This window comes from Cornus florida, unplaced genomic scaffold (genome assembly GCF_030987335.1).
Source record: "Cornus florida cultivar Cherokee Brave unplaced genomic scaffold, ASM3098733v1 CherokeeBrave_3.0.0_Hap2_Chr02, whole genome shotgun sequence".
Lineage (NCBI taxonomy): Eukaryota > Viridiplantae > Streptophyta > Magnoliopsida > Cornales > Cornaceae > Cornus > Cornus florida.
The window spans coordinates 70,081,909-70,105,608 of record NW_026775572.1 but is presented as its reverse complement, the minus strand read 5'-3'; the positions used below and the strand labels follow the sequence as shown (position 1 = coordinate 70,105,608).

General features: G+C 37.5%; 2 protein-coding genes across 3 annotated transcripts; one reads left to right on the top strand and one right to left on the bottom strand.

The window, feature by feature from the left end:
- The first annotated feature begins 2,870 nt into the window (after positions 1–2,870).
- On the top strand, positions 2,871–5,583 carry LOC132295289 (transcription factor HHO3-like). The gene is made up of 5 exons (XM_059793488.1): positions 2,871–3,440; positions 3,551–3,855; positions 4,085–4,370; positions 4,474–4,550; positions 5,069–5,583. The coding sequence occupies exons 1-5, from the start codon at positions 3,311–3,313 to the stop codon at positions 5,279–5,281; spliced, it is 1,011 nt and encodes a 336-aa protein (XP_059649471.1). The 5' UTR covers positions 2,871–3,310; the 3' UTR covers positions 5,282–5,583.
- A 3,943-nt stretch (positions 5,584–9,526) lies between these two features.
- LOC132295288 (uncharacterized) lies at positions 9,527–22,816 on the bottom strand. 2 transcript variants are annotated; one of them, XM_059793487.1, is made up of 8 exons: positions 22,563–22,816; positions 22,353–22,446; positions 22,135–22,260; positions 21,850–22,008; positions 19,645–19,763; positions 19,350–19,541; positions 19,143–19,267; positions 9,527–9,722 (listed from the first exon to the last, which is right to left on the bottom strand). In XM_059793487.1, exons 1-7 carry the CDS (start codon positions 22,778–22,780, stop codon positions 19,171–19,173), a joined length of 1,005 nt encoding a protein of 334 aa, XP_059649470.1. In that variant the 5' UTR covers positions 22,781–22,816; the 3' UTR covers positions 9,527–9,722; positions 19,143–19,170. The 2 variants fall into 2 exon arrangements, with proteins under 2 accessions (XP_059649470.1, XP_059649469.1); XM_059793486.1 differs by having other exon boundaries at positions 19,177–19,267.
- Between the last annotated feature and the right edge of the window lie 884 nt (positions 22,817–23,700).

The window sequence follows — 23,700 nt, the reverse complement described above, 5'->3', positions numbered from 1 at the left end:
AAAACTTAAGGGACTTCGGCATTGCACGACCATAATATGTATCATAAAAAATAATAATAATAAAAAACAAGCAACAAAAGTTATATTTTGAATAAATTCATGGCTCAGAGACCTCATTCAAAAGGGAAATTTAATGATTTGAAGCTTGTGTTTTGAAATTGGAAAAAGAAAGTAAAAGCCACATATTGGGAATCCGGTTCGCTTTCATTGAAGTTAGAGTTGATTTCTATTAAAGAGATGGCAATTGAAGTATTTATATAGACTATGACGTTGATGCATGAGAATTGAAATATGTTTAGCCATTTTGTATATCAAGGCTTCATATACACAAGGTAGTCTGCAAAATGATTCCGTCTCCAATATTTTTTCTGTTCCAAGTTGCATTTGAGCTGTGTGTCTATTTTCTTGTGCCATAGTTGTTGCATGTTGATCGCATTTCAAATGTGTCATTTTGTTAAGAGTTTCATTTTTGGTTTTGTTATGGGACTAGCAAAATGTAAGTTTGGGGGTGTGATAAGCACCGAATATTGCATTTTCAAGTGCTCTTATTTGCATTAGTTAAGTCCATTAGTTGATTATACTGTATATATAGCTTTATTTGCATACTTTTGTTTATTTTCAGGTTGGTTCCCCAAAAAAAGTTAAAAGTGACGCTTTGATATGTTTTTGAAGATCAAAGTACGCCGTTGTCAGGGGCCTTTGTTTTGGCTAAGATTAATGATCCATGGGACTCATGACGCTCTGTGTAAAAGGTTCTAGGATGAAGAATCGCTTCATCGGGCCAAGGAATGAGCTGTTCAAGATGAAGTGCATAGCCCAAAAGCACTCGCGGGCGCCTGCCAAAATGACCAGAATCATTGAAAAATCGCAGGCGCCTGCCCTCAGTCCACGAGCGCCTGCCTGTTGCGCGGCGCTCCTCCATGACAAGCCGCGGGCACCCCCCAAAATGGCCAATAGCCTAGTGAAGCCGCGGGCGCCCGCCATTCTACAGACAAACAAGCATGGGCTCCCTCATCTTTACCTAATGTTATCCCTTTAACTAAGAGAGTGCTCTGAAAATTTCTGAGGGCTTTAGGACCACGAATTTGGAGCAGATGGAAGGCTAAGGTTGATATTAGGGGCTTGAGACTTTGTAAAAGATATATCTCACATTATAGGATATTTCTAGAGAGAGAAATATTGTTCTAGAGGGGTTTTGGGTTGGAGCTTGCTCTAAGCACAAAAATGGAGAGGACGAGCATCTCAACCCCTTCATTCCTTGTTCCTATGGGTAACTAACTCCCTTTCTAGGGAGGTAATGAAGCCCTATCTTGTAAGCATGCTCTAGTTTTGATTTTATTTTGGGGAATGATGTATATATGTGGTAGTTTTACAAAATAAAGTACTCATTTTGATGTAATGAACCTAATTTTATGTAAATGATCATGTTGAATCTATTATCTTCTCTTAGATTGTATGTTCTCATGGTTGTATGGCTTGCATTTTCATGGTGACAATGAAAATGAGATTGTGAAATGGTTTTAATGGCATGTTTTATGAGAAATTTGTTAGTCCATAACTTAGGACCTCCCTTTGATGGATTAATCTTGATTCTTGATTTTATGTGCTTTTATCATTGGATTGAGGGTTTGATAATCTCTAGCTTAGTGAGCATGTCTAAGGCTACACCTTAGTTTAGGTAGTTCAAGCATGTAAAGCTTTGATGGATTATTCTTGCCTATTGATTTCATAAATTTTTTGAAGGTAATGTAGCAATCTTGTGTTGTTGCATTCCATGGTCACATATATATGTTGTCTCCCCAAGTTAATCATAATCTAGCATGTTTATAGGGTAGGTAGTGGATTCACTTCCCTAATCCTCTCTACTTAAGTTTCTTTCCTTTTAATTTCCTTCACTTTATTGTTTAATGCACAATTTAATTCCAAGTATCAAGTGACAAACCAAACAAAACTCTATACCCCTTTCATCAAACTAAAAGTGAATTTAAAGATATTGGTTGCCATAAACTAACAATCCCAGTGGTTCGACTTACCTGTCCAATAGCCCTATTTTATAATAATTTGTGCTATTGCAAAGGGTTGATTATTATTAATAGTTGACGAAACCCATCACTATTGTAATTCTTCATCTTTTTAATAGTGGAAGTTATTCGGTGCGTAGCCCTAATCTTTGGGTGGACCATATATATCATGTGTTCTTGTATGTGATTGTTGTTTTTATATTTCGTGATTGTTTGTGTTTTATTCCTCAAATAATGTTGTTTTTTTGCGTTTTCGCTACAACAATGAATAGTAGAAAAGAATGGAGACATAAAATTTATGCAACCCCATGCATATAAAAATATGGCAAAGATAATAATGATGAATGCCCAAGAATACTATATTATTGATATCTCAAGTATCTAATATTTTTTGATAATAATGATGAATGCCCAAGAATACTATATTATTGATATCTCAAGTATCTAATATTTTTTTAAAAAAATATTCAAATAAAAAATGTTTAGTGCAGACACATCCCAACTAGCTCGACCCTTAAATTATGTGAGTCCACGATGGAATTCACATAATTCGAAGAGTTGAGCTCGTCCATGCATAGCGCAGCTCGGACTAATCCATTGAGAGAGTTGAATAATACTAAACTTTGAGAGAGAGAGAGAGAGAGAGAGAGTGGGGCAGAGCGCGCAATAGTATATACTCACAAACAATATATATGACGAAAGAGGGGCCTTTGATTTTGTCACTTTTTAGTGGTTGTAGTCACTGCCAGCCCACATGCAAGCAACGAGGAATCTCACCCTCGAATATTCAGTTGAACCTCTGTCTCTCTCTCCTACTCTCACACACAGACAAGGTGCCAGGATCTAATCCTCCGCAAATGGTGAATTATTATTTTTTATTATTAACAGAATGGAGAATTGGAGAGGTCTTTATTGGCCGTTTACTACATTAGTAGATACCTGAAAAAAATATTCAAACAAGTATTTTTTTTTTTTTTTCTCTCTCTCTCTCTCTCTCCCTCTCTCTCTCTCTCTCTCAAAACCGATCAAAGATTCGTTTTATATGCGACGGCCCGATATCTTCCAAGCCCGTCTAACCCTTACTGTCTCTCTCTCGAAACACGGTTTTTTACTTGTATCCCAAGTTTATTCTTTTTGTGATTCCTTTATGCTTTTGCGACCCTGTCCTCTCTCCGATCTCTCTATGTTAGAGACAAAACCTCTCAATTTAATCTCTCCTTCCTCCTCCAAACATTTTTACAATATTCTCAAGTCTCTCAAACCTTTTATCAGAGTCAGAGAGATCAACCATGAACAACAATCATACAGATGAGAGAATGCAAAAATGCCGTGAATATATTGAAGCTCTTGAAGAAGAGCGTCGCAAGATTCAGGTCTTCGAACGCGAGCTTCCTCTGTGTTTAGAGCTTGTAACTCAAGGTAATAATTATATAAGCACATATTCATTCACATACCCATCAATCCTTTTGGAGATTCTTTCTCTAGATTAATTGCTAGCTGCTCATGGCATGGCATGGTTGTGATTTCAGCGATTGGTGCGTGCAGGCAGCAGTTGGCTGGGACGACTACGGAGTCCGGGCAACATTCTGAATGTTCTGAACAAACATCAACTGATGATGGGCCTGTTTTGGAAGAGTTCATTCCTATAAAGAAGACCATATCTTGTGATGAAGATGAAGAGGATGAAAAATCTCACCAACCCAATAATATTGATGGTAATTGTAGCAACAAAAACAGAGATAATAAGAAGATTAGTGACAATTCCTTGACGAAATCTGACTGGCTTCAATCTGTTCAACTGTGGGATCAAACACCAAATCCAACCACCAAAGAGGTACATTAGCAGTCGGACAACTCCGATCCGGATTCATTTAATAGTCCTGATGTGACGATGAAATCAGCCCTATTCACATAAAATTAATTGAATTTTTCTGACCGCTGAACTACCTATCATTACTCAAAAATTGTACATAATATGCATTATAATCAAATAACTTATTGGTCATCTATTTGGTATATGTTTTGGTTTATATGGTTAAAAGTTTGAAGTTTTGGTGGTCCAGGACTCATCAAGAAAGGTATTAGTCACGGAGGTTCAGAGAAATGGTGGTGGTGGTGGTGATGGTGCCGAAAAAAGTTCTGGGATAGCCCCAGAATTAATGGGTAGTTCACCTTCTTCTGCAATGTCAAGCGCAGAAAGAGGCCGTGGCAGTGATGGTGGTAGTGGTGATGAAACTAGAAGAGAAGAGAAAGGGGGACACTCTCAAAAGAAGGCAAGGCGTAGGCGTTGGTTGCCGGAGTTGCATAGGCGATTCTTACATGCTCTTCAACAGCTTGGTGGTTCTCAAGGTTTGTATCATCTGATTGATTATAGGATCAAAATTTAGGTTTAGTTCAATGTAATTGATTTTAAATTTTGAATTTTATTGATACTATGTTTTGATCAATGTAGTTGCTACGCCAAAGCAAATTAGGGAATTAATGAAGGTTGATGGACTTACTAGTGATGAAGTGAAAAGCCATTTACAGGTTGGTATATATGATGAGTATAGAATTTTACTGGATATATATATATATATATATACCAAATAATAATATTTGGTATATGGTATAAGATTTAATTAAATGTACCAAAAATAATAATATGTCATTGTCATTTATTTGTTCCCTCATTTTATTTCATTTCATTTTTTTTATTTATAGCAATACTAACATTGAGAGTGAGCATTATCCTGACCTTTTTTCTTTTTCTTTTTCTTCTTTTTTTTTTTTTTTTTCTTTTCTTGAAATAAATATTTATCCTTTATCAATTAGATAGCATTACTATTTTCGGGTAAGAGTTTATTAATTTCAATTGAAAATCAAAAATTCTTTTTTAAGAATTTCGTTTTGGTCTCTGGTAAATGAGTTGATCATGCAATTAATGGCAGCCCAGAGTTTCTTTTATTCATATTGATGAATTACATCATCAATTCTCTTATAATCAAAACATGACTGATGATTTCAAATAAGCAACGGTATAAAAGGCTATTCTTAATTTGTTGCAGAAATTTCGTTTGCATACAAGAAGACCAAGTCCTTCAATTCACAACCACCCACAAGCACCCCAGTTTGTGGTGGTGGGAGGAATATGGATTCCACCACCAGAATACACAGCAGTGGCAACACCAGCACTACCCCCGTCACAGGCACCGGCTTCTATACCACAAATGCTACAATGCAAGCAATTGCATTCAGCCGGAATATATGAGCAGCCATAGCGATGACAGAATGAAGCAATCCAAGCAATTGCATTCACACCAAAGGGGCACCCACAGCAGTGACACTGTTCATTGTAATTCCTCTGCTACCTCTTGCTCCACACATACCACCACAGCCTCCTCCATGTTTTAGTTCTTTTTGTGTTAAGAGTGACGTAGAAATTTTGTAACAAATCCTTACATATACCTCTTTGTGAAGGAAATGGTATATATATATATATTTTTTGAAATCCAACCATCAATGATGAGTAGAGAGCATGTAAAGAGGCAGGGACCAAGCCAGCATAGGCTTAGGGGGCACTGTGAGTTGTGCAGTGGAAGATTACTTGCATAGAAAGTTTTGTATCTTAAAAACAGATCTATGCCTTTCTAACTTTATCTATTTTTGCAATTAATCAATTAATCTCATACAAAATTAAATAAAGTAAAGTAATAGAGATGATATCAGAATTTTTAGTGAGAAAACCCCAATTGGTAAAATAGACCAATGTTTGCGCGGGAAAAAACCTCGTGGACTGTGTAGTCCAAAGTAAACCGATCCACTATGCTTGAAACAAAGTACAATGAACTTTGACTCAGGCTAACACTCTATCGTTCTACCAAACACCAATCGTTGACAATCCTCTAGCTTTGCGACGTCTTGTCCAACAGCTCTTGACCTCAGGCTTACTCTTGATTTCTGTAGAAGGATTGTTGATAGATCAAATAACATTCCTCAAATGCTTTGACTCTTTCAAAGTGTGATTGCTTCATCTATGTTCTTCAGGATCTGGATTTGATGTAGAAGAAGTAGATTTGGTTTTCTGATCATTGTAAATGCAAGACTTTGATCACGATCAGGATTTGATCAACAACAATCTAAACTTACTCTTGTGTTTATGTTTGTGTTCTAGAAAGAATGACAGAAAAATCAGATTTGATTTTCTGCAAAAATATCTCTCTAATAGGCTTTTAGAAATTCTGAAGTTGTAGTACAAATTAAAAGCCGTATCGACCTAGATGAATATAAAGGTTTATATAGAATTTTCAAAGACATAGATATGTATAAGAAAAGGTAATTTTCGTGTGTAGGACTTTTGGTAGTATTCTAAACCAAAGTAGGAAGTTTGAACAGAACAAGAAACTTGAAATCCTAAACTGTATCAGCAGGTGGTACCGGTAGCCAACTTTGGAACCGGTTCTCAAAGGACAAAATGGTTTCTTCGAAGCTATGGTTCTTGAACCGGTTCCCAAGTTTGGTACTGGTTCCCACTTGACATAATCATGAAGAAAGGTTTTAAACCAATTTGGAAAAATTCTGTGGGAAGCATAATCTGAAACTTCCTATAAAGTCCCATGATGATCATAGGGAACGAAGAGGACTTCCTTTTGGTATTGCTCTTGTAGTGAGCAACCATCAAATTCAAAATAGAAAGGGCAATATGAATCTTTGCTCTAATAGTAAGAAGATACAATACCTGAGCCCGATATAAAGCAATCGCGTCATTCTTCCCAAAATATCCAAGATTGGCCATGTCAAACAAATTAAGAAATGCTGCCTCATCAGTGAGATAATGAGATGGGATGTGGTCAGCAAATCTCAGAGGACCTAGAATGCACAAAGTGTCATAGATCTCTTGCCATTTAGGCCCTAACTCAATAAGAGGTAGGATATAGCCAATACTACTCACCCTCTTTGGAACGCCTAAGATGCCATAGATAACATCTTCATTCACGCGATAGTCAGTCCCAAATATAGAAATCTCAAAATATCCATCATCATGAACTCGACGGATATTGGAGTAGAAATAGTGTACCATGTCAGGAGAGAAGCTGTGCTCCATGGTAGTGAAGGAAAGCCAACTGTTCTTCTCAATGTATGCCACAAGTTTATGTCTCGTACTATTCCTGAGCTTCTTCAAATTCACATTCCTTTCGGATTTGATCGCCTTTTGAGATACTGTGCTAAGGTGCACTGGAACAATAATAGAATCTTGTTTGTTGAATGAAGATTCTTGCAAGAAATTCACCGTAAATAAGGGAAGCTAACTAAGTGCTCATTCACTTATGAAGAATTAGATCTATATAAAGAAATACGGAAAGATAGGAAGAGAAGCTTGAGCCTTCTCTGCAGACATAGCTATTCCTATATTGGTAAGGTACTATAGGTCAGTTGTGGATTGGTCCGAATAGGCCGGATCATTATTCAATCACGTATCCATTTCAGATGTGAGATATGATGTTCCCTTGGCTTATTAACAACTCGAAAGGGTTATAATAAGGAACCCCCCATCCAGCTACTTTCTCCCAGACGAACAAGAAAAAGAAAAGGCTTATTGTGTATAGATTACTGTGGTCCAATGGCTAAAGCTCTGCCAGCTTCTTGTAGACTAAGTTTTCTTCTTTCTTTAGGCTCCGAGTGGTTTTTCGGTGGGATGGTTTCATTTATCTTCACACTAGTGGCATATATTTTTGTGTACGCCTTCTAAGGGTGCTCATTATAGAAGTGATCACGGGTGAACTCTATCTTCCCGGTAGCAGAAACTGATGGATACCCAACTGGTACCTCAATAATAGGAGAGCCCGAGTTTATTGGAGACGATGGAGTGTCCCTAGGAGCATTTGAACCTTCTTGAGGTTCACGGATAGAGATGCCGGTTCTCGCTCTCTTTGGAGCCCTTGGAACCGCAATTCCTTTTCCCTTGGCCTCTTTAGAGATTCTCGGGGCCATTTGATTCACAAAGAATTTTGGTTTGAAGCTTTTAAGTTCTCTCGGGAATTTTGTCGAACACCTGGCGTGCACCCTGAACTATGTTCTTGAGAAAGCTTTGTTTGGATCTTCAAAAACCCCAAAAATCAACAATAAGAAGATCACACTAATTTGTCTATTTATTTACCACTCACAATAGAACGAATCCCTTGCAGGGTAGGACTACTTAGAGAGTGTCGAACCTTAGGGACTATGGTAGATTATCAAGCCTTCAATTAATTCTATTTTAATTTAGAGAAGAACATTGTTTGATTTGGTGTGTGTCACTAGCATAAATAAAATTAAACTAAATAAAGGAATGAGATTAGAGAGAGAAGATCTTAGGGATTGACTTCACCACGTACCTCATAATAGGTTCCTTTATTGGTCGCAAGTTTAGCTACGAGTCGATTTTGGGAATTTGTAAATGTGCAGAAGAAATGCTAGCAGCTCCTTTCCAAATCGCAGCAGATAGAATCCCCTTCTCGCTGGACTTGTCCCTTGCACGGTGTTATTGAATGCAATGTTGATGCTAGCTTTTTGAAACTTTCTCAGTTGGGAGGTGGAGGTGCGGTGTTTCGGAACTCATCTGGCTCTGTTCTTCAACCGGTGATATTTAATCCTTTTGCTTCCTCGTCTATGCTGGAGGTAGAGACTTTTTGATTTTGCCGTGCTGTTTATTGGGCCAGAGTTTTTAATTTTCGAGTTGTATGCTTTGAGTCGGATGCTAAATTGGTGGTGGATTCCATCGAAGGGGCTGGCTATAGTGATGTTGCAAATGCTTCAATGGTACCTAATATCCGTAATGAACTTCAACTTTTTTTGGGGTTCTCGATTTCGCATGGTCGACGGCAAGGTAATCGGGTGGCGCATGCTCTTGCGCGGCTCTCAAGGCATGATATGAACGCGGATTTGGTGCTTCATTCACTGCCTCTTTAGCCTTCTGGAGTTCGATGTTGCTGATAGTGTTTGTTAGCTTTGTTGTTTTTTCCTTCGTGTTGGTGTTGCCAGGAAAAATAAAAAAACTCCAAAATCCATTCTCAAATATTATAATATAAAATCTGCCACGAACTGCATGTTCTTGGATACCAGACCTCATCCCAGAAGTGAGACAGTTGAACAATGTCCAAATAAATATGCATGTTCGTGATTCATTAGAAGGGTTGAATTACAGAATTTGAGTTTCATGGGCGAGATCTACCAATTTTTTTTTGCTTTTGCACGGAGAGATGGAATGAGAGAAGTTGAAAAAAATCTATATTTGGTGCTATAAATCCTAACCCTAACGAAGAGGGCAATTATCGTATTATAAAAGGTAAGAACCAAACCTTCTATGGTGTAGGGGCTCCTTTGTAATTCCATTTTAAAAGAAAGAGAAAGTGGAGCGCCTAAAAATTATAGTGGAGGGCCAATATCAACTCCCTATTATAAAACTATTTTATATCGAATGCAAGGTGTGGGCCATTTCCACACAAAAAATAAAAAATTAAAAAAATACTTTTTGGTCGAAAACGGACTTATTGAACTTAAAATGTTGTCCACATCATATATCTAAGCTGACATGGAAATATACAAAATATGGGTGAAATTTGTATTCCCATAAACATTGTAATTTTTGCACTATGGTCTATTTAAAGAAGCTGAAATATCTACCGGTACACCAGGGATTGGCGCCAGTAGTTCTGTATCTGGCAGCTCCTTCAACAAAAGCTCCTGCATAACAAAACAATGAATTCGCAATTATTTGTAAAACATTAGCAAGTCAAATGGATTGTTGAACAAATTAATATAGATTATTGATTCTATTATCATGCTTAAACATGTTTCTTCTACAAGCCATTTTTACAATAACCAAGAAATCTGGAACACTACTTAAATCCGCAAGTAATTCCGAGTAAGAGAAGTAGTTTATCAAGGGATCATTGTTTGATGTGATGGTAAAATTTTGGGCCAACAAGGACATGCATTCAATTTTTCCACGAATCACTTCGTAAAAATTTTATGTTAAGAGCCTGCTGTGATAAAAGAAAGAGGAAGTAAATTATCCCATGGAAGCTGTAGAGACAGACGGTCAGCACGCCCAAACGCAAACTAGCTTGGCAGGAGACAGATTATAAGTGAATCTTTACTATAATTGAGTGTTTATCACTACACGCACGCAAACAGTGTTATCAAAGGCTCAAGACGCTAGAGGTCCTTTGCAGCCTAGGTGCAAGGCGAGGCACGAGCCTGAGTGAAGCAAGGCGCACAATGGAAAATTTTAATTACTATTAAAGCATAATCATATTCCATATTAAAGGCGCACCTAGGCACACAACAGGCATGAGTGTTGCGCCTGTATGAGCTTGGAGCCTAGGCGCACACCTAGGTGCGCCTTTCACAACGCTGCACACAAATCTGATTGCTTTCAATAGCTATGTAAATTATATTTATAAGACATTTTCATCAATCTGGCAATCTTAAAAGGATTATGACATATCTACTGAAAGATTGAGAACTTGAGGATAAGAGAAGGAGACAATAAGAAAGAAAGTCCAAGGCAATCGCACCTAGATTCTTATGCTGACATGCCTAAGAGAAGAAGATACATCACACATCACAAGGAACAGGCTATAAATCATGCCTTCATTCACTGCTCCAAAAACAGCTAATACGTCGGGCTCTATCTTGGAAGCCAAGGAAATTTGGTGGCCAAGGAATCCGACATGGACTTTTATTTTAACCCACAAGACCAGCTATTAAATAAAACCTCATAATAAGGGTTTACACCTAGTGGAACACTCTTAATTAACTAGAGCACAGAACAAAAGTGGAAGCAAGAGCGAGACCGTTGAATATATAATATTTTAAAACTTAGAAGAGAAGGAGTATCATTAGAGTGCCTATAAACACGCACACATAATATCTAAATACACATAGATTAACTAATAACAAAATGAACAATAAACAAAGCCATTTCCCAACTACTTGGGGATGCACAGCTTCCAATATATGCATAACAACTGACTTGAAGGAAATATGTATTTAATAAAAATGGTCTGACTTTAAAAAATTAGTAAAAATTAAAGCATCCAATTGATGCAACTAGGTTGTAGTTTCTTAGATGGTGTGTTCCAACATTGTTTTAGGTTCACATATTATGACCTTCAAATTTTAGCATTGGGGACGCGCCACTAGTTTTGCTCTTCAAGAGGGTGAAATAACGTTGTGCGCTCACGTCTATTATGGTCTACACACTTAACCAACTGAATTTGACTTTGACCCATCCAATGACCCAGAGCATCAAAAATCTATGTTTTATTGATTCGCAGATGGGTAGCAAGTTCACTAGTAGAATGGCAATCCATGTAATTTTTGTGTGACTCACATTTCGCTAGGATTGAATGTTCTTCCTGTAGTCGTTCTGCTCAACAAATGTCAAGTTTGTTGGAAAGTAGCATCCATGTCATGCTTGAGATTATAATTATATTTTGATATGATTTCAAGTGTATAAATATCACATCAGTTGATCTTCAATTGACTTGAAACATTGCAAATATGATTTTCATAGGAAGAGCAGTTAATTCAGTGAATGTGATCACAGAAAAGAATACGAAGGAATATAAGAACAAAATGTTAAACCACATGCAAATGGATACTTCCTCTATACATAAGTTGACTACAAAAAAAAAAAAAAAAACCATAATGGCAGGATACTCAACATCCTAAAACAGAATTACTAACATACTCTTGATACGGAAAACCTAAAAAAGCATAAACTGTTAATAAAACAAAAACAAGAAAAGCTTAAACATAATAATTGTTGTTTCTTTTAGAAAATGAAGATAACTTATAAAGATAAGGAAGTTGTACAAGGTAAAGACGAGCTATCCTTCACAAACTGTTAAAACACTTATATGTATATATGTATTTATGATGGGGTCCTATTGTAATTAGATATAGGGTTTGTGGCCATTATGTAAATAGGCCTTTCTTGTATGGTATATAACCCCCCTTTATGTTTTAGGGTTAAAGTAAGAAATGAGAAATGTGGGCTGCGCCTCAAACTCTCTGGTCTAAGCTCTCTCTCTCTCTCTCTCTCTCTCTCTGTATCTCTATTCTCTTTCTATACAAATCTCCATTTTACATGGTATCAGAGCGGATCAAAATTGTGAGTGTGGGAAATTGCAGTTGTATAGTTCTTGTATAGATCTGTTCAGAGCTCGTGACGGTGGTGAAGTTGTTGCCGTTTTGGTTGTCGACGAGCTCGCTGCCTTCTCTCATCGTCGCTGCTCGTTGCTTTGTCTCAGATCTGAAGCCCATTTTGGTTGCTCGCGTTGTTGCCGTTTCATTGAACTTACCGCCTTCTCTCGTCGTCGCTGCTCGTTGCTTGGTCACCGGCGGCTGTCGCGAGTTGTGTCACAACTTGTTGATTCCATTGCCGTCGCCGCTGCCGCTGCGTGCTTGCTGGAGAACTAAGATTTTGTAAAGAACAACGGTGTTTGGCTACAAGGTTCTCGCTATCCCAATCCAGGTTAACATAAACCGGATTTGTTCCGACCCGATTTACAGTTCAACCCGATTTAAGGTCCGGCCCGTTCGACCCGATTTACTGACCGGGTCTGTTCTGCTCCGAGTCTTCTTCTGTTCTCGGTTCAACTCTGTTCTGGCCTTCTCGGGTGCAACAGTTTCTTTGGTTCTTTGATATAGATTTGGCATCTTAACTCAACGCAAATAAGTTTCTTTTTTACATATTCATATATCCATGTTGGATGATTGAAATGTTGCTTCTGGGTCTACTGGAGTTAAATCTTCTGCAACACATGTTGATCCTGTCGGGCTGCAAATTACATCTATGAAATTAAGTAATTCCAATTACTTACTATGGGCTCAAGTAGTAAAGTTCTCTTTAGGTGCGCGACTAAAGCTGAAGTTTATTACAACTGATCCTCCATCAAAAACATCAGCAACATATGAGGATTGGGAAACTGATAACTATATGGTTATGTCCTGGTTGTGGAACAGTATGAAACCTTCCATTGCATCCACTTTTATGTTTGTCAACACTGCAAAGGCAATCTGGGATGCAGTTAAAGAAACTTACTCTATGGACACGAATGTTTCTCGCATATATTCATTGTATGAAAAGATATTCCATTCTCGTCAATCTGACTTCTCTGGTCAAAGCCTCGGTGAGTATTACAGTACTTTCAAAAGCCTGTTAAATGAGTTGAATCAGTACCATCCCTTGACTACTGATCCTGACATTCTCAAGCGACAATGTGAGGAATTTTCTGTTTCCATTTTTCTTGCTGGTTTGCACCCGAGCCTTCATAATATTCGAGATCGGATCCTTGCCGGTGATGGAGAACTCCCATCTTTGGGTAACATTTATTCCTGCTTACTTCAGGTTTCAGAACAATCACATGTGACACCCACTGGAGTGAAAGAAAATTCAGCTATGATGATTCCTTCTATTTTTCCACAGTCCTCTAGAGGTCGTGATACTCCTAGTGGCAACAGAGGGTATGGTGGAAATTCAGGTGATACTCCTAGTGGCAACAGAGGGTATGGTGGAAATTAGGGTAGTTCTCGTCTCAGTTGCCGTGGTCGTGGACGTAGTGATACTTGCATCTGCAGCCACTGTCGGGGTACTAACCATTTTGTTGAGAACTGTTGGACTCTTTATGGAAACCAGCATGGGTAAATCAAGCAGTGTCTTCCTCTGCCCTTGCGGGGTCTCATCACGCTCTTGGTCAGACTTCTGTATTATCATCACCTGTATCTACTAGTGACACCGTGACACTATCATTATCACGAGCTTAGTTCAGTGCATTGGTCAACCGGACACGTCCTAACTCTACTGATGTGGTTAATTTTGCGCAATCAGGTAATATTGCATGCTTGTCCGATTTACAGACTTCAACATCCCTTTAGATTATTGACTCTAGGGCTTCTACCCATCTCACAGGTGATGCCTCTCTATTTTTTAATTTTCAGAAGTCTAGTTCCTCATCTTTTGTTACTCTGGCTGATGGTAGGACATGTTCCATTATTGGCCAGGGAACAATTAAATTAACTCCATCCATTTCTTTATCCTCTGTGCAATTAGTTCCAAATTTTCTCTTTAATTTATTATCTGTAAGTAAATTGACTCAAGCACTGAATTGTTTTGTCACATTTTATTCTTCGTTTTGTGTCTTTTAGGACCTCAACACGAAACAGACGATTGGTGGGGGCATAACAGAAATGGCCTATACTATTTGGATTGCAAACCTTCCACTGTTGCTTTACATTCCCAGATGTCTGTGTACCAGTGGCATTATCGGTTAGGTCATCCCTCGTTGTAGTATTTGAAGTCTGCTTTGCCTTTCCTTGAGTCGGTGCCTACTTTAAATTATGAGTCTTGTTAGTTGGGTAAGCACTATAGAGTGCCTTTCCCTCCTCGTATCGTTAATCGTCAATCTTATTTATTTGAATTAGTGCATACGGACAACTGGGGTCCTGCTCGTCACACTAGTCACTTAAGTTTTTCTTATTTTGGTACCTTTGTTGATGATTATTCAAGGATGACTTGGTTGTTTTTAATGAAAGACCATTCTGAAATTTTTTCCATATTTCAAATATTTTTAAAAGAAATTGTCCAATTTGGGTGTGTTATACGCACTTTACAATCTGATAATGCTATGGAATATGTCAAAGGTGTTATTTCTAGTTTTTGCGACTCTTGTGGTATTTTGCACCAAACTTCTTGTTCTTATACTCCTCAACAAAATGCGTAGCCGAACGGAAAAATAGGCATTTATTTGAAATAGTTCAGACATTGATGATACATATGCATCTTCTAAAAGCATTTTGGGGCGATACTATTTTAACTGCTTGTTATTTAATTAATCGTATGCCATCTTCCGTTCTTAATTGAAAATGTCCTTATTCCTTTGTTTTTCCTACTCGATCGTTATTTGCATTGCCGCCTTGTGTTTTTGGGTGTGTGTGTTTTGCTCACATATTACGCCCTGGCACTGATAAATTGTCTCCTCGTGCCATTAAGTGTGTCTTTATTGGATAGTCTCAGACTCAAAAAGGTTATAAATGTTAGGATCTTAGCACTCGTAATACTTTTGTGTGCATGGACGTTACCTTTTTTTTAGGATACTCCTTATTTTTATTCAAATAGTTTGTCTTTAGATACCGAGCTGCTGCTTCCGTTGCCTGTTGTGTCACATTCATTACCCTGTGACCCACCACAACCACCTCATGTGCCACCGCCACTTCAAGTGTATAGTCGTCGATCATGAGTACCCCACCCCCCCCCCCCCCCCCCCCCCCCACCTTTATCCACGTTATTTGCTACTGCTGTTCCGAAAACTGTGCAGGATGCTCTATCTAATACAGCTTGGTGCAAAGCCATGATAGATGAAATAGATGCTCTTCATCATAATGGGACATAGGACCTTGTTCGCTTACCTCCCGGTTCCAAAACGGTTGGTTGTAAGTGGGTCTACACGGTCAAATATCTCCATGATGGATCTGTTGAGTGATTGAAGGCTCGCCTTGTTGCAAAGGGATACACACAAACCTATGGTATTGATTATGATGAGACTTTTTCCCCTATTGCGAAGATTTCTTCTATCCGAATCCTTATTTCCATTGCCGCCAATTGTAATTGGCCGTTGTTTCAATTCGATGTGAAAAATGTTTTCTTACATGGTGACTTACATGAAGAGGTTTACATGGAGCAACCACCTGGATTTGTTGCTCAGGGGGAGTCTCGTTATGCTGTATGTCGTCTTAAAAAGGCCCAGTACGGATTGAAATAATCTCCAAGGGCTTAGTTTGGAAAATTCTTCGAGGCGGTACTCTCCTTTGGCCTTAACAGATGCCAGACAGATCATTCAGTATTTCACCAACATACTAAAATTGGCTTTATATTTCTTGTGGTATATGTAGATGATATTGTTATAACAAGTGATAATTCTGACGGCATTTCAAAGTTAAAATTGTTCTTACAGAATCGATTTCACACAAAGGATCTAGGTAAACTCAAATATTTCTTAGGTATTGAGGTTGCTAGATCCAAGGAAGGTACAAGTCTATCTCAAAGGAAATATGTGTTGGACTTGTTAAAAGAAACAGGTATGTTAGGTACTTGCCTTGCTGATGCTCCTATGGACCCAAATATAAAATTATTACCTGATGAGGGTGATTTATTTGACGATCATGGCAGATATCGACGTCTAGTTGGGAAATTAATTTATCTCACTATCACCCGACCTGACATTTCATATGCAGTTAGTATTGTAAGTCAGTTCATGAGTGCTCCTAGAGTACCACATTGGAATGCTGTTCTTCGAATTATTTGATATATCAAACAAGCTCAAGGTTTTGGATTACTATATAAACCTAATGGTCATCTTAATGTGACAGGTTTCACATATGCTGACCGGGCGGGTTCTCCCTCAGATCGGAAATCTACTACAGGCTATTGTACATTTGTTGGTGGAAATCTTGTTACATGGAAAAGTAAAAAGCAAACAGTTATAGCACGGTCTAGTGCTGAAGCAGAGTACAGGGCGATGGCCCATACCTTTAGTGAGTTAACGTGGATACAACATTCTTGAAGAACTTGGGTTAATAGTCAAGACTCCTATTCCACTGTTCTGTGATAACCAAGCAGCTATTCACATCGCATCCAATCTGGTGTTTCATGAAAGAACCAAGCACATTGAAGTTGATTGTCACTTCACTTGAGAGAAAATATTGAGTGGAAACATTTATACTCCATTCGTGAAGTCTGAAGATCAATTAGCTGATATGTTTACTAAAGCTCTTGGTCATAATCGGTTAAAAACGATTTGTTCCAAGCTGGGATTATATGATATATATTCTCCAGCTTGAGGGGGAGTGTTAAAACACTTATATGTATATATGTATTTATGCTGGGGTCCTATTGTAATTAGATATAGGGTTTGTGGCCATTATGTAAATAGGCCTTTCTTGTATTGTATATAACCCCCTTTTATGTTTTAGGGTTAAAGTAAGAAATGAGAAATGTGGGCTGCGCCTCAAACTCTCTGGTCTAAGCTCTCTCTCTCTCTCTCTCTCTCTCTCTCTCTCTTCTCTTTCTATACAAATCTCCATTTTTACACAAACAAAATGGAAAACTGAACCAATTAAACAAGCAGAGGAAAGCTACCAAAGGAGGATGGAAATTTCCCCTAGCGTCTATAGCGGGGATGGTGTATGGCCAGAGAAAGACCTTACCTTTTGCAGGACTGTGTATCCATGAGCAAGAAACCCACAACTCACTCAAATGGAAAAGACCTCCCTTGTGCAATGCCAATACTTCCAACTACCAGGACCTCTGAACATTACCCCTACTTATTCACCATATAGAATGGTGTTAAACATAATTATGTTTTTAGACAACTTCTAAATCAGACTCCTACCCGAATAACTACAATACCCTTAACTCTACTTTCCCCTTATCTTATGATATTTTCTGGACCTTCCCTTTACATCAACATTTTCCTTTGCTCAATGTCCCAAATATTCAACAGATTTACTGCCTCATTTGTTTTCCTGTCAATGTGCTTAAACAAAAGAGAGAGATCCTAATAGACAACCCATTTTTCTGGTTGTAATATACTTGATGTGAACACCTTAACATCCCCTACACTATGCCTGATGAAAACCAGCTCTTGACCTTGTTATGATACCAACAAAAACTTGCACAAACTATTCCCACTTCTGATTTGGACCAATGTGTCAAATTTGTCCCCATGGTTCATTGACAGGATCTCATCAAATGCACTCCAACTCTTCATACTATCTTAAGGTGTACCAGCAAGTAATTCTAGAGCATTGTAACTGTGGCCTTACAAATCTATTGAATACGTAGAATTCTTAAGAACGCTTGTCCTCTTTCTAGCCTTTGTGGAAGCATATGAACTATCCTTAAATGAATTCAGATCCACTAGATCTTCACTCTTCCTAATGACTTAAACAATCACTAGCCAATTATTACAGAATTTGATCTGGGCATGGACAAGAATTATTCCATGAAAGAACTTGAAAAGCTTGGGACTTCAAAGTAAAATCTCTTGTTTTTTTTTTTTTCCTTCGTTTTTTCTTTTTTTTATACCCACAAATGTCACATTCTTAGAATGGTCAACCCCCTGTTACTTAGCTCCTTACAGACAACTGATTCCTTAATAAAAGCCGATTAAGTTATCTTCTATAGGGACTGGTTTAGTAGTTAGTACCAATATGAGAAGGGTGAACTCGTGTATATTCTTGTTATTTCCAAGTAGTAAATTAATAAGAGATTGGCGCATTACTAGTTCCCAGCCAACAATATTTTTCCTCACACTGAATCTAGGAAGTAGAACATTCAAAACCTTGTCCACTAGACAGAGCAACTTTCCATACTTTCTTCCTTTTAGAATTTGTTTTTCTTAAGCTTCTTATTGACTGCATCAGAAGGAATAAGATTTTGTTTACCATTTTCCAACATGGCATCTGATTCTGTCACTGACACTGTTTCAGCTTTAGAAATTTTCTTTCCAACCCAAGAGCTAGAGGGCAAAGTTTCAGCCTAGAATTTTTTTTTTTTTTTTTTCTTACCAATTATTTCTTTTGCATCAAGCTTATCTATAAACTGTCATGTTATACTATACATTCCCATTGTAATTTTTGTATTCAAGTCATAAATTGTAATTGATGGGCTTATACCAAGGCTATACTTAAAAAAGAAGTCCTGCATGTGCAAAAAATTAAATTTAAAGTTTTAACTTCTTTTTATTTGTTATGGAAGATGAAGAAATATAGGGAATAGATTCTAGAAAGCATTCACTACCACAATGTCTTAAACACAAGAAAAATGCAATACTTTTGTAATGACACATTCGAAAGTTCACCAAAACTTAATTATATGAATTCCTTCATTTTTTTTTTTTATTTTTTTTTTTTTGATAAGTAATTATATGAATTCCTTCATACTGTGCAAGAATTATTTATTCATTTATTTTATAATAAGGTGGCTCAACATACCTCATCACATTGTATGCATTAGTCAGATTAAAGGAACTATGATATTTATACTGCATTAATGTTCACATAGTACTCCTATACTTCAATTAAAAGAAATCTAACCTGAACCTATTTTTACTGATAACAGAAATCAAACCTTGAATGATTCAATTGTTCCTTCAGACTGAATTAAACTTGCAAGAAGCCCTTTACTGTCAAGGTCTCCATTTTTCATGGGCACAATAAACCTACAAGAAAGCTAATCACTTAAATATCAATTCTATAAAATATATTGACTTAGCTTCCGACATCAAGGAAAAAGTACTATACTTGGCATGGAGCATCTTTGCAAGTTGAACTGCATCTTCTTGTCCAGAAACCAACGTAAAACTTGGCAGAAGCTGTTTTATAACAGGCGTAATTACAATGTCGGCTCGTTCCTTCTCCAGAAAGTTCTTGTTATAGACACAATGTGGTTCATAATAAAGTGTCAACTGGCCTTGCGGAGAAACAACAAGATACCTGGAGCACGTATTTGATAAAGGGAAATAAATATTTGTCAGGAAATGAAGGAGACGGGGATAAAAATAGTGTTACATTGGCAAATTGTAGCACAAAACTGTACCCATTCTCAGGGCGCTGCCAAGGAGGACCCAGAACTGGTCCTGCAGTAGCCTGAATTTTAACTCGAGAACCATTGTTTGCTTCAATTTCAGAACTCTGACCAGGTTCTAAATATATGACCTGTAAATTTTCAATACTAAGTTTGGGCTGATATGGAAGATATCTCAACGTATTAAAATCTAAGCATATACCCACCAGAAGAGATTTTTGTCCATCATGCTTCTAGTTCGGGGATAAACAGGAAATCTTAGCAGAAAGAAATCAGATTATTATGGGGTAACATCTATTGATAATTATAATTAACATTTTAGGTAGCAAATGGAATTACCAAACCAGAAGAATTTCTATATTCAGTGAGGGAGAGCAAACAAAATACATGCAGATGGCAGTCGTGAGTCTACCTGCCATTGTCCTCAACCTTAAGAATATTTTTCCAGTTCGTAAGAAAGAATTGACATCGTGTTTAGGGTGTACTGACTAAATTCCCAATGACTACTAACCACATGGATGATTCAGTGTCTCCTTCATCCACATGTCCCAGGTATTATGTAGGCCATTGGTCCATTCACCATAACAATCCCTCGACAAAATAAATATAAGGCACACTGATCACTGTGGGGGCAAGGGCCGAAACTGCATAACCTTTAAATGGAAGATGGGGACTGCTGCCTGTCTACTGGGACGACATTTTGACGCTTAGCCCTACTTAGGTCAGGAGTAGGACCAGGAATCTTTCATGGCCTGGTGCTTATTGGCATTATGGTACCATACCAGAGTATTGGCTCTCGGAACTCATAGTACATTGGTGACTGAAGTTGGGAGTCATCACATCCCATCCTTTTGGGATGATAATACGCATCCTACATTTTTAGAAATTAGAGAGCCTACCTTATCTCCAGCACATGGGGATTGCATAGGGCATATATCCTTGTAGACGGATTGCCAGTTTATGACACAATGTTTGCCACAGCTTGCAAGCCCAGTGATTCAAACCTGCGGGCTGGCAGGCCTCACTGCATTGTGATCGACTTTGAGCCTGCCAATTGATCATCATGTCTCTAGGAACGCTATACAAGGTGAACAACCATGAATCCTTGAAGATGCTGCAGCTCTCTCTCTCTCTCTCTCTCTCTCTCTCACACACACACACCCCTGAGCGCAGCCCGGTTCTCCAAGTATATGTTAGTCCATGCATATTACCTCCTAGGCTAAAGAACCAGTACTAGACATACTGGAACAGTACGCAATATACTCCTCATAACCCAAATTCCAAAAGCACAATTGCCAATTTATCTTCCATCAGTTGGATACACAAACTGATGTATAGAGTGTTAAGGATGTGAGGTCAATAGGACTTTGGTTGGCGAATTTCGTTCAAAGGGGAGTTCCTATTTTGGATTTTTAGTTTTTGCTTATGTTTTAAAAGTTAGGTAAGTTAATAGAGTTACCTCTGTCCAAGAGCAAATCTGACAATTCAAAACTTCAACAAAGGCAACAGGGTAAATTCAACTATCAATATTGTGCACTCACCAATTTGGGATTCATATGCATTCATTTATATTATGAAACATGTTAGGGTTTTTAAATCGCATGTTTTGATCCGTAAAAACATGTTTTGGAATGCATGAATCTATTTTAGAAAGTTAAATCCTTATTGGACTAGGAGTTCGATTGATCGAGACTCACTGGACTAGATTCGATCAATCGAAGCTTTCATCATCAAGAGTTGCAAAAAAACAGTTTCGAAATCTGATTTGAACTCTTTTAAACCTAAAGTTATCCAACCTCCAAGTTATATAAGTAAGACCTATGCTTTCAAAAAGCTGATGCAAGCCTACAGTAACGACAGAGAGCATATATTGAGCATCGTAGTTATGTGAGAATTTTAAAATGCATCCTAGTAAACCAATTGCTAGACTTTTTCTTTTATTCATCATTCATGCACATAGATGGTGAGTGTTCATGAATGTTGAAGCATAAAATCAATTTCAAGGATTTCAATGCTGCATCAAGTTCCAAACAAACAAACAACTGAGCTGGACGACTAGTTACGGATCAAAGTGCTTGTGGAGTCCATCATCATGCCAATGTGCATATTCTAAAAAAAATTCATGGGTATGTCCAGAGAATGCTCATAATGCATGATCCAAGGCAAAACTCAAAAACTATCACATTGCCGAAAGAAGTAGATTTCAACAATACTTACATTGCTGAAAAGGGGATCCAACAGTTTCTTAGCATTGGGAGTTGCTATGACTCTAAGACTTGGTAGCTTTTGAGAGAGTGGCTTTAATGTCCTCATATGGCAGTGATCATCTAGACTTTGTGTAATCAATAGGCAATCTATCTCAGGAAGATCAGTGAGCTGAAACAGAAATCGCATATCATGATCAAGAAAAGCTAAACAATTTCCAAAAGAAAGCCAATTACAAGATCTATATATTATACATCAGAAGCACTAGTCAAAATCCATATATAACAATAAAAGTACCTGAAAATTCTTTAAGAACTTCTTGGCAGCATCATAAAGCCAAGGAATACCAAAATCCAAGTTGCCCACCAAGATTGGATCAACCAAAATTTTCAACCCACCCACCTCCCACAGCCAACTGTTGCCCTAAACCAAAATTCCAAAATTTGCTAATAAAAATATACAAGAAAATCAAAGGGAAACTAAAACCCAGAACAAGAGATTAATTAAAAACCCACCTCCAAATAAGTGAGTGCGAACAGATCAGTGTTAGAAAGACTCGAACCCAGGGGGCTTTCTTCAGATATCACAGCAGAAACCACCCTACCCAACCTGTAAATGAGTGTCACAGAGTATAATATATATACACACACAAATGCTAAAAATATATTAGTTATATACATGTTTATATGTTTATGTGTGTGTGTGAGAGAGAGACGGAGAGGGACCTTTGTGTTGAAAGCTGCAATGAATTGGAATTGATACAAAGTGGAGTATTGTGGATTGAGGTGAAATGGGTAGACGATAATGAGGGCATGGATTCGATTGTGCGTTTGTAGGTATAACAGGAGGGAAGAAAATTGCATTGGACAGCCATGGATAGCCAAGATTTAAGAACACTGGGAAATAAGCTGTTATCTCGCGTGTTAGCCGCGAAATCTTTCATGTGATTTACGATTCATAACCACCCAAACTCCCAACAATTTGGATTATTATCCATTCCATTATATGTGTTCCAAAATAATAATAATAATAATAACAAATAGATAAAATAAAAAATAAAAAAATAAAAAAAATCAAATGATTCTCATTCTGTCACGTGGCAAATGTTGATCCACAATTGTTTTTTTGTTTTTTTACCAACTAACCAACTATTTATATAATTTGGAAACTAGAAGCAGGGATCTTTCCTGTGGTGACGGTATTGGTCACTCGAATATGTTAACTAAGTATAGATATGCTTCTCAAGATGTCGTGATGGTATCAAACATTTTCTAAATATATGAATACTAGCTAGAAGTATCCTAAATAGTAAATATTTTATTTTCTCACCGAATAAGATTGTGAGACGGTAAAGATATGATTTGGATACTTTCAATGCAATCAAAGGGTTGATTAAAAAATATTATAAAATTTAACTAGGAAGCACACATACTTCTCTGAATGTGTGGTGAGAGTATCGGACATTTGAACATATCGACTAGGAAGCACGAATACTTCTCTGAAGATATCATAATGATACCGAGCACCTACTAGAAATGTGAATACGAGCTAGACGTATCTGAAATAGCAAATATTTTATTTGCTGGCCGAATAAATTGGGACACGGCAAAGATACACTTTCAATGCAATCCAAGGGTTAATTAAAAAAATAATATAAAATTTAAGAAAATAGCAGAGTCAAATTTGATATTTTAAAATAATAATTGTACCTTTTAATTTAATATTAAAAAGTAAAGTCAAATTTGACATTTCATAACCCATTTAAATGGCCGGTAACAAGTTTGGGAGTAATTTGATAAGTTTTGTTAGTTCAGATGGTTTTTTTAATTTTAGGGCTAAAATCATAAAATTCCTTCTTGTTTT